Source organism: Sciurus carolinensis, chromosome 17 (genome assembly GCF_902686445.1).
Source record: "Sciurus carolinensis chromosome 17, mSciCar1.2, whole genome shotgun sequence".
Taxonomy (NCBI): Eukaryota; Metazoa; Chordata; class Mammalia; order Rodentia; family Sciuridae; genus Sciurus; species Sciurus carolinensis.
The window spans coordinates 27,928,538-27,940,280 of record NC_062229.1 but is presented as its reverse complement, the minus strand read 5'-3'; the positions used below and the strand labels follow the sequence as shown (position 1 = coordinate 27,940,280).

Sequence of the window (11,743 nt, the reverse complement as noted above, 5' to 3'; positions counted from 1 at the left end):
CTTTCCCTGACCCCTGCCTCATGAAATGAGAATAGTGCTTCCAAGTCCTAACTTAGAATTGTTTGACAGGCAGGATAGATTGCTCCCATGCATGAAAGCCTGTAGAGAGCTGGGTGGTGTGCCCAGTGCTGTGTGTGTCCTGCAGGGCCATTGGCTTCTCAGCAGCCCAGCTTCCCCAGCCTGGCACCATGGCTGTAGAGCTTCAGCTCATCTGCTCATCATCCAGCTGTTCAGCTTTTACGTGACAGGTCCCACCACGTAGCCACTTGTCCAGCTATTTAAGGGGCTGGCCTGGACTAATGGGAGTGCCAGGAAGGTCACACAAGCTAGGAGAGTGATACGAGGGCAAGTAGAGGAGGAGACGGTTCCCGCTTGGCTGCCCACCAGCTGTCTGCCACCCAGCATGCTCCTGCAGGTCAGACCCCATCTCTGGGGTGTCTGTATTTCCGTTGTGGGCTTTTGTGGTCTCATGGGGTCTTTGCTGAACTCCTTTGCCCCTTTTATGGCAGGAGGATTGTATTTAGAGGACAGATGGAGAAGAGTGGTGGCCAGGGGTCAGGGGTCACATAGAGTATCTGATTCTCCACCTAATGGGAGAGGGCTTTAAGCAAAGCACAGTTATCACTCCCAGTCATAACACAGCAAGCAGTGGCTTTGGAGCCACTCAAAGCAAAGCTCAAATCCTTGGCAAGTTATTCAGTCACTCCGAGCCTGTTTCCTGTCCTGTAAAAAGTGGATGCTAATGTTACTTTATAGGTTATGAGCCTTGAACAAGGTCACATATAAACCACCGAGCATAGTGCCAGGCCCACAGCTTATTTTACAATTCCAGGAGGGCTGGGGCTATCTGCACTTTAAAATAGCACATGTCGGTCTCATCACCTTCTAAGCAGGTGGCAGCTGGCTCAGAGAAGTAGCTGTAAGATGGCAAGAAAAAGAATTGTCTTGGCCTAGTGCTGGGCATGCCTTAGGCAGGTCCCGTCGGGAGCCAGTTGGCCTCAGGCGAGAGCCAGGTCCTGGAGTGCCCTTCCCATTCCAGGTGACTGGCTTCCTTTAGCACCATACCCAGCCTGCTGGGCAAGGCTCACCCCTCACTCCCTAGTCCAGATGGGGGGGGTCAGAGGCCCAGAGAAGTGACACTGCCTCCTTGGTGTCACACAGCTCTTCTTAGTTCAGGTTCTGAGCCACAGAACTCCCATGCTAGAAAGAGGAGAAAATCTTAGGGACTCGCGCATGTGCACTCTGTCAGCAGAGCTGAGTTCAGCAGCGAGCTAGAACAAACTGAAGTAGCCCATCACGTCCATGATACCCCGGGGGTTGACGCCATTGACCAGGAAGTTCAGAGGAGTGAGGCAGGGGACCTGGGCCAAGCGCCCCTGGCCCCAGGCAGGGCATTCTTCTCAGCTCCACCGCAGAACTGCCTCTGTATGTGCTTTTTCCCCATTGTTTTTCCTGGCACCTCTTTTTCTGAGAAATTGACCAGGTTGCAGAATTTCTCACTCCTCTGCTAGGAGGAATTCTGCCCCCCTGCGTCGCCCCAGGCAGCACTGAGGAAACCAGACAGAGGCGCTTTCATCTCTCGGGCCCTCCACTCATTCTTCTTAAGCCCTGTTTTGTTTCTTGAGGCCCATTTGTTTCCTCTGCCTGAAAGAAGCCTTTGGCTCCGTGTGCCAGGGTTTGCTGGAGCCAGAGAGTGACCAGAGTGCTGGTTGATTTGCTCCTGAGCCCCATGTAAACCTCAGAAGTGCCTGTGTACCTTCCCTAAGGGAAAGGCAAGAGGCACAGAGAGCAACCAAGTGCCCCAAATCATTTTCCCATTGAATTCTCATCACTTGTCCCAGTTCAGACCTGGGTTTCCCCTTGGCTGGCTCTGTGACCTTTGGAAAGTTACTGAACCTTTCTGAGCATTCTTTTCTTCAACTGTTAATTAGACTGGTAACAGTATTTGGCTCAGAGAAGATGCTGGTGGTGGGTTATACATGTTAGAGCTTCCAAAGTACTTGCCACAGTGGCCAGCACATATTGAGTTGTCAATAAAAGTTGATAGCATTATGATTTCATAGATGTGCAATGCCTTACAGAATACTGGTGTTTGAAATTATGCAATTTTGGGAACATTTAAGGTTTACTTAGGTAATAGTGAATACTTTTGAGGAAGATAATTAATATCTAAGAGTTGGCTGTGTGCACAGTATTGTGCTAAGTGCTTTATTTGCATCTGTTAACAGTCTCAGAGGTGTGGGCATTATTACTGTATGGAGGAACCCTAGGTTCCAGACTTGCAGGAACCGTGCAGTGTCTCACCAGCCAGGAAGCCCAGAGCCCCACTCTCTTCCCTTCTCCACAAATGATACCTGGGGATTGTTGGGACCTGTGTTCTGGGCAGCCCCTTGCCTCTTTTTCTTCTGTGTTTCATTGGATGTCTGGCTCTATTTGCTTATTTTTGATCTTTGAGCTCTTAAAGTTCTGGAGCTCTCAGCAGAAATGTGCTCTGAGTGAAAATGCTGATGCATGGTTGTGAGAATTTTGAGTCGCTAGGGTCTTTCAGAGTACCACTCAGCAGGTTCCCACCTTGTGTGAGGTTGTCACCCCTTCCCCACAGTTCTTGAGGGCATATGCTGTGACTTTCTTGAAGCTAGAATCTGGAAGGGGCATTGCATCCAGTTTTGACCTATAAACAAGACTCTCTGATCCTGCATTGTTGCATATGGGACCTCTGACACATTTGGCCACTAAATCACATTCGATGTATATTGGTCAGCCCTGAAAATGATGAGGTGAGGTTAAATTGGAGCCATCCTGGAGAGCCTGTAGGGTGTGGTCCACTGTGTGGAACACGTTAGGAGTGTTTCAGGGGTTCCCCATTGATTGCTCTTAGTCCTCAAGGTTAGCAATGTGTAATTCAGTTTGGACCCTTTGGTTCCTGTGTGGATCATAGCCGCACAGCTGGTTAGTTTCAGGGGACCTTCATAGTCATTTCTGCCAAACCTTATTCCATTGCTTAGTATTTATTTTGCAAACATTTACTTAGTACCTAATGTGCACCAGCCAGTATATCCTTTCAGAGAACTCATAACTCTGTGCAGGGGATGAACCCTGGTCAAGGGATGTTACATGGTCACAGCATGAAGGTTGTGTCCAGGGTGGAGAGGCTTTTCCCAAAATAGACTCCACAAAGTAAATGTCATGTGAATAGGATTCTGTGGAGAAAGATTTGGAAGTGCTGGCGTATGAATGTTATGTAGAACCAAGAAAGGTGCTTGATTCTTGAGAATCTGCAAATTGTAATGTCAATGATAATACTTACTTTGAGAATTTGGTGTGTGCCAGGCTTGAAGGTAAGTACCTTACACTATACCTCATTTTATAGAATTCAGAAGTTTGGACATGCCATAATTTATAATTGTTCTTCTGTTGATAGAAATGTAGGTTATTCCCCAGTTGATTTTAGTTGGCATAAGTTTTGGTCTTTTCACTTCAAGAGGGACCTCCTGAGCTTTGAATAGCTTTGCCAATTGCTGAAAAGTGTTCTGGGGACTTCAGAACTGTTGCTTGTGTTCCCTTTTGAGGCACTACTTTGATGGTGTCTCCCAAATTTCATTTTTTTTAGAAAGTGTTTATATTAACTTGCAATATTCATTTTATTGCATGTATTTCTAGGTTAAGTATATGACACCTATATATCAAAACATAGGTACTAGGAGGAGAAACAGTGGTTTAGGGTTAGCAATCAGGATTTAGATGATCACCCTCATCTCATATGTAATGAAAGAAGAAGTTATATAACCCATGGATGAAGTCCTTGTTAAGAAATCTATGTAAAGTTTTAGAACCTTTGTTTTAAAAAAAAGATCAGGCCGATTTAAACAAAAACTTATTTTTCCATGGCACAATTGCATTTTGCAAAGGAAGAAAGTGTTTCATGTTTCTGTGTGAGAATCATGTAAAAAGGTCAAAGTTCAGGTTTAGGAAGGAATGAGTGAAGGTTCAATTTGTTAATGCATTTTAAAACCTTGTGAGGTTCATGTTCATGATCTACTGTTTCTCTGTCCGGGGTATCTTTCCATGTTGATAAATTCATACCTACTCTAAAACTCCCTTTCTGCAGTGGCATAGTTGATTTCTCTCTGACTGCACCATAATTTATGATTCCATCTTCTGTTGTGTGTTAGGTTGTTTGTAGATTCCACTGTGATAAATATCTTTGACCCATGCTTGACCAGAGAGCCACATGCATTTTGCCAGGTTGTCCCACTGAATTTATTCCTCATCCTACTTCAATCATTCATTAGACCATGAGTTTCCTAAAACAGTTGACAAATTAAACTTTGTTACAACTTTTTTTTTTTTTTTTTTTTAAATTGAGGAAGGTTCTCTCTAATTTACCCAAAGCCAACTGGTGATCTTCTTGCCTCAGCCTCCTGAGTAGCTGGGATTACAGGATTTTGCCACCATGCCTGTCTTGTTACAATTTTTAAATCTTTGTTGATCTGATAGAGTTTTTTGTTGTTGTTTTGTCTTAAAATCACTATTAAGGTTCTTTAAAATATTTGGGGGTGTGTGTTTGGTTGTTCTTTCTTGGTGAGGGAAGGACATTTTTATGTCCTTTGCTTATTTTCCTTTTGAGCTGTTTCTTTAGTTTTTCGAATCATGTGCATTAATTATAAATTGATTATAAATTACTTAGACATTAATTTTAAGTGTTCCTGGTTTAATTTCAGTACCAATTTCACTTTGTCATGTCTTCCTTACTTTGGGGTTCTTTCTGTTGATCTTTCTGCCTGGAACTCAGGAGTATCAGGGTGATGACATCTAACAGTGTCTTCCTTTTGTAGTCTTTATGTGTAACAGTAACTTAAGTGGGCATAAAATCCTTACATGACTCTTTCACTTAAACATCTGAGGAACTTATTCAACCAGCCACTGACAGGGCACATAGAGACGTAGGGATTCTTTTTTTATTCCCAGTCTTCACGTGTATTAGGTTTTTATCTGTATCTTTTGAATTTAAATTTTTCACTAGATTATATCTACAAACCTATTTCTTTTTATTAATGTTAACTTAGTCTTGATGTAGAACCTCTTGGTTTAAAGGTGTCAATCTTCAGCTCTGGAAAATCACTGATATATTAGTGTGCCTTTTTATACATTGTTCCTCTTGCTTTTAGACTTTTATGGGTTCTCCTAGAACTTTTATTAGTATGCCTTTATATCTTAGAGATGACTTCTCAAGCTAATTCACAGATTACCTATCTGCATTCACTAATGTTTTCTCCATTTTATTGAAATTTGCTTGCTAAAAAAATGTATGTAGATCATAAGAGTGCAGCTGAATGGATTTTCATACACTGATGGTAGTTAGTGTCCAGACCAGGCATCAGAACTTGACCAGCCCTGGGGGAAGGCCCCTGGTCCGCACACCAGGTAGGCTGTGACTTTGGGTGCCCCCCTTTAGCTTCATCCAGGGAATGCCCATCCTGGCTCTCTGGCCACAGCTAGTCATGTTTGGAGGTCTTTTAATCTACCTGTCTCAGGCCTCTGGTGCCCATAATACTTTTGGGATCTGCTAGGGGATCCTGGGCTTTTCTTGTGCAGCATCTTACCCATTTTGTCTGTATTTGAATTACTGATGGAGGTGTTACGATCCAGTGTCACCTACATGTGATCTTACAGAAAAGTTCCTAGAGGCTCCGAGTTTCTCTTGTTACCTTTCCCTTTCCACCAGGAACACACAGCCTTCCCCAGCCCCTTTCCACTTCTATATTTGTCCATTTCTATGAGGGCAGGAAGTTTAACATTAAGCTGAATTCATTTATAAGAGGAACTCTTAGTACATTTTGGTAAATAAACTCTTATTGAGGAAAAATGCCCCAGATTCAGGGATGTTGTTTTCTGTTAGAATCAAAATGTCCGGTGAAATTTCTGCTAACCTCCCTTTTTAGCCTTTTTATTTTGGGTACTGGGAATTGAACTCAGGGCCTCGTACTTGCTAAGCATGCACTCAACCATCATGCTGCACCCTCAGCCCCTCTACCATATTTTCCCCCAAATGAACTATAACGCATCATTTTCTGTAAAGCAATGGGTCACACACTTTTTTTGGGAAGGAGGTTTCAGGACCCCTCAAAGTTACTGAATATTCCCAAGTACTTTCGTTTATATGGGTCATATTGATTCATACATTTTGTATTTGAAGTTAAATTCAGAATTTTAAATGACAGGACTACAGAAGTACACATTCCAGTAATTTTGGCATCATCACTCATCAGGTAGTCTCTGGAAAATTCCGCTGTGTATGTGAAAGTGTCTTCAAAAATAGCCAGTTTCAGGGAGACCCAGGTGTTCTTAGACCACACGTTGAAATCTCTTGTGTGGAAGAATGTTCTGTAGGCTTCCCGCCTTGTTCACTGAGCTCCCATGTAACATTTTTGCCAGGCATGTGTTTGTGTGTGCACATGCGCACAAGCAGTGTGGTGGGCCAGGAGAGGAGGGCCCTTGTTGAATTAAAGGTCGGCTTCTGAGGCAACAGAGCTTTGAAATGTGTGGAGGAGTCACTTACGTGTAGGTTTGCTCTTCCTGGAGCAAGTACAGTCCGTAATAGCTGGTACTACACTCTGTCTCTTTCCCACCCTATTCCCTGTCTTTGGTCCTAGGTAGATTTTAAATGGAGATGCTAATAATTGCCTGTTGCTACAGTGGCCTCTAGAGAGAGCTGGACCTACTAGTCCCAAGGGCCTCAATTTGCTGTCCTTAGCTCCCCCAGACCTATGAATGGGCTGAATTTCCTGAAACTGCATATATTTTTTGGAGTAAGGTCTATAGTTTTAATTAGGTTTTTAAAGGAATCCCCTCATTTCTCTCTGTAGCCTAAGGTTTGCATTCCTTAAAGTTCTTAGCGTTGAGACTATATCATACTAGAAGAGTTTAAGAAAAGCATCAAGTCTTATACAATTTAGTATGCAAATAACATTATCTCCTTGCTTTGTGTATATAATTCCTGTAGCGGTTTGTCAGTGTGTTCCTTGGAATGCATGCGTACAGCTCTTCCTACAGGTGTGGTTGCCAGGTGTCCCCAATGTCCTTATTTCAGGTTAGGTATCCTTATTGTAGCTGCACTGCAGATTGTTCATTTCCTTAAAGCTGCTTCAGAATAGATGTCAAAAGTAAATGAAGCCACGTGCTTCATATTTTGGTCTGTATTGAAGCCTATTCAGTGAAATGGAACTTCACTGCAGTTCTTTTGTTGAAACTGAAGAATGTAATTGGAGAAATTTCTTCAGAATTTGCAATCTGAACCTACATCATCTGAACTTTCTAAAGATTTCTTTTTCCAGATATGTTCATAGACTCTAAGTAACCATGTCCTTCTCTCTGGTTTGTCCCATAGATTCCCTGTAAGCTGCTTCTGCTGGTGTGCCAGACCTACTGGGGACTGTCTACCTGACTGCCCCAGACTTCGGCAGTGGGGACCCCGATGGCAGTGGGCACCTACCCCTGAAACCTGCCAAGCTGGACGCCACAGCTCTGCACGACGACACTTTGGCCAGCTCCGTGCCCCCTTCGGAGGCATGCAACCATGCAGTCCTAGCCTGCAGCCCGGGCATCCCTGAAGAACACTATGTAAGTGAAGCTGCGGAAGATGCTCCCAGCGACAGAGGATACCGGGATGCCTGCACCATTACCGGTATGGGGGCCCTTTCCCTGCCAGGGACTAACGGAGGAAGGCAGACTTCAGCGAAGACTGGTGAAGGGATGCAGCCATGGGAACAGGCCTGGGGGGGGGATGTGGGGTGGAACCACCAAAGTGCAAAAGAGTCTGAGCTTTGAGACTGTGAGGCCTCCCATTTCGAGCTTGCTTTGCCAGTGAATCATTCTGTGACTTGTGTCACTCACTGACCTGCCTGAGATGTAGATGATACCTCATTGAATCATCATGACAATTAAAGATATTAACACTGAACCCTGGGCAGCGTGCATGGCTCATCATGAGTGCTAGTGTAGTTTGGTCCCTTTCTTCTCTCTCTGAGGCTGTTTCTTCAGACATAGGGAGGTGTAATAGAAATAGTGTCTTGGTGGGATGCAGAAATGGAGAACCACCCAGATATGCACAGACATCCATTCTTACAGACGCTGGTGTTAGTCATACCTTCCCAGTGTCCCAGGAACTGGGTAATCACTGCCTGGTCCACTGGTAGCATCTATGGCTCAGACACTGTGTACTAGAGCTCTAGCTTGTTTCTTTTCCCCAGGGGAACACTGAGACAAGTCCTTGGAGCCAGTGCCAACAGAGGACTGTGAATGGAATTGGTGTGGGATGGTGTACATAACAGCAGCTACTAACAAAACTACAGTTAAACTTAGTTGCATTCACATAGAAGTTTGCTCTATTTTTCATTTTTGTCTTCAGTTTTTCCTTTTGTCCTGTTTGAAATAATGCCCTGGTACCACTTTAAAAATAAGCACATTTGCTTCTAGTAGCCTCTCATTGTTCTGTGTTACCAGTTAAGCTTTGAGGCTCTCCTGGGTGTTAGGCAGGGACACAGGGGAGGACAATAAGAAGGGGGCCCCGAGAGCCTTAGAGGTGAGAGGTTAGGGGAGGACCAGGTGGCTTCATGGAGGAGCTGATATCCCAGCTGCATCTTCATTTGTCTGAACACGTGAACTTACCCTTGGGATTCTAGCGGAGTCTGTACCAGAGAAATCCAGGAAACGTCCAGCCTGTTTAACCAGTTTCACTTTCTCTGAACGTGACAACGGAGGGCAAAGAAATGGCAGAATGCAATGCTGAAACCTCAAACCCCGCAGGACGTTGTAACTGGAGGTCCTTTGCTGGGATGCCCGTAGCACGCACCAGAGGAGAGTTGAGGAACAGCTCGGTGCTGTCTGGCAGTGGTTCAGTAAACGGAAGCGTAAACATGGGCACTGTTGGCATTTAAGGTGCTGGGTCGCTGGGCAATGCAGAACCTACCTGCTCAGGTGAAAGTCTTACTAGATAGTCATTGAAAGGAAGACATAGGCTCAAAAAAGCTTTCTCTGAGAGACCTCGAATTCCCCCAAGAATGTGTGTGTGGCCCCGAGGGCTTCGCCCAGTGCAGTCCTGGACACCGCCTGGCATCCAGCCTCTGATACAGGCACTCCGCCCCCAGTTCCCCGTGAGCCCAGAGATGAACGGACTTTTTGTTCTCTTTTGAGTTTTAGGCAAAACTGAAAGCTGGTCACAAAGCTCTGTTCTCCCTGCTACTCCCCTACCCTCAACTTAGAGGTGTCACATTTTGGGGTGCGTCATTTTCTGTTTGGGGTGGTTTAACAAGATGAGCCGATAGGGTTCCCAGGCTGCTGGAGTTACGTAACGCATTGCGCTCCCAGGGCAGCTCAGAATCTTAGGATTTGTCCTAACAAGCAAACTCAGAAAACTGCTGAGGAAGGCTCAGAAGAGTGGCCGTACCCAAGCCGGGCTCCCATGGAGGATCTCTCTTCTCTCTGAATTGCCGTTGGAGTTTCTTTCTGCACATGGCATTGGCTTTTCAGTTGGGGCAGCCTGTAAAGGCCCAGCCTCTGCCAGGACTCTGCCCAGGGAAGCTCATTCAGACAAACTCTGGTGGTAAGTGTTTTCTCCTGCTGTTTGTTTTCTTTGTGGCATGGTCAGAAAGGAGAAAAGACCAGAGAAGTTGTCTCTCTTGCTCTGCGCGGCTTGGCAGGGTGTCTGTGACTGTGTGGTAGGGAGATTGCTGTGTCAAATGATTGATGGGCAGAGCGGAGGGTGTTAGAGGCTGCTTGTCCTTACTGTATCCCCTGGTCTGGGCTCAGAGGAGGCCAGTGGCACCTGTGGGGCAAAAGCAGCAGGGCTGAGTTGGGACTTTGATCCCCTTTCCCTTCACAGTTCTCTACAGCAGCTGAGCAGGGTGGCTAAGGTCCTGACCTCTGGCCTCTCCAACATTGCCGTTTCTTTATTCTTGCATCGTCTTCCTCCTGGTTTCTTAGAGCCTAGCCTGGTACCCTGGGCCAGCAAGGAGTTTATCACTTGTGAAGAAAGGAGTTAGATAGTCTCTCCCTTTCTCCCTTCTTCCTTTCCTCACCATCTTTTTTTCTTTACCTAACTGTGCTTAACCCTGTGATTCCAGCCCACGCCCCGGTGATGGAGGGAGAGCTCACTGATCATGTCTGCTTTTGTTTGTCGTTCTTGCTTGGGGCTGATGTTTTTACTCATTTCCTCTAAGCTGATTGGAGTCTGACTATATGATGACATCTGGTTTCTGTCCTGTCTACACTCTGGTTTTGGCTGTCTGGGCCAAAACCCAGTGAACTCCTTAGAGACATCTATACTTTTTATCCATTCTAGACAGTTTTAGCTTTCAAAACATATAAATCTTATCGAATAAGCTTAAAGTCATTTCAAACCTACAAGAATCTTACTGTTGCACTCCTATTGAACCAGCATATATTCAGGGCCAACTTTTTAATGGGGTTCATTTGTGAGAACTGGTTCTGCTCTCCAACCCAGAGGTATAAAGGAGTGGAAACCCAGAGAGGATTGCTTAGGAAAAGGGTGCTTATAGCAACTCTCCTACCCAGGAGTATTCTTCATCAAAGGGCCACTGTTGAGGAATTTTTCTTTTGGTATCACTAATTTAAGCCATCACACTGGATATTTTATCCTCTGAAAATATGCTCAAATAAAACATTTTGGACTTGTACATTTTATTAGCTCAATTAAGGTATTATCATTTTCCATCCAGTATAATTTTTAAGAAATGTTTTCCATTGAAAATTTATAGTCTAAGTGACAACTTATTTGGCTCTAAACAGAAAGAATGAACAGTAAAATATCCTTTCGTTGAAGAGTGAGAAAATATAACTCATAAACTAGGCAATTGCGGATATTTTCCACATTTGTAATTCAGAAGTGCTGTCTGTTTCTTTCAGCTTGTGGACCCTCCTCTGCCTAACAGTTGATCTGTTTTTGGAATGAGGGAGGGAGTCCTGTGAGTTCTCTTATGCTGGTTTCTAGAGCTAACAACTTTCCAAAAACACAAAACACTCACCTATGCTTTGTTTTTTAATTTTTTTTTTAGTTGTTGATGGACCTTTATTTTACTCATTGATTTATATGTGGTGCTGAGAATCGAACCCAGTGCCTCACACATGCTAGGCAAGTGCTCTGCCACTGAGCCACCACCCCAGCCCTCACCTGTGCTTTTTAAATATGGTGTAAGTGACTTTTGAGGCCACTAGCTGGCACTTCCTTCTTTTGTGTTCCTCATCATCAAGTGGGTAATGTATTACCATGGGAGGTATTTTTTTTGGGGCGGCAGGTACTAGGGATGGAACCCAGTGGGGCTCTACCTTCGAACTACATTCCCAGCCCTTTTTTAAATTTTATTTTGAGACTGAGTCTCCCTAAGTGTCTCAGGCTGACCTTGAACTTGTGATCTCCCTGCTTTAGCCTCTTAAGTAGCTTGGATTACAGGACAGGCATCACATAGAATTTTTTTGTTTTGTTTTAATGTCTTTATTTTATTCATTTAAAAAAAATATTTTTATGTGATGCTGAGGATTGAACCCAAAGTGCCTTACACATGCTAGGCAAGCACTCTACCACTGAGCTATAACCCCAGCCCCACGCAGGGTTTTTGATGTAAATTATAAAATGTAGTTACAGTGTATTGGTAAGATTTTTTTTTTTTTTTTTTTTTTTTTTTTTTTTTTTTTTTTTGCGGTGCTGGGAATCAAACCCAGGGCCCTG

At 44.4% G+C, this 11,743-nt stretch overlaps 1 protein-coding gene across 6 annotated transcripts in view; it reads left to right on the top strand.

Moving 5' to 3' along the window:
• Window positions 1-7,401: 7,401 nt before the first annotated feature.
• The window catches only part of Trak1 (trafficking kinesin protein 1), a 108,829-nt gene continuing 104,487 nt past the window's right edge, over window positions 7,402-11,743 (top strand). For 2 of the 6 annotated variants that reach the window (XM_047532636.1, XM_047532640.1), the window contains exon 1: window positions 7,402-7,684. Coding sequence is in view for 4 of the 6 variants with exons in the window: in XM_047532630.1 (XP_047388586.1) it covers window positions 9,511-9,601 (91 nt within the window). In the remaining 2 variants the exon portion in view is untranslated. Of the gene's footprint in view, window positions 7,685-9,429; window positions 9,602-11,743 lie in introns of those variants that run through there. The other 4 variants (XM_047532633.1, XM_047532631.1, XM_047532630.1 and 1 more) reach the window with 3 other exon arrangements.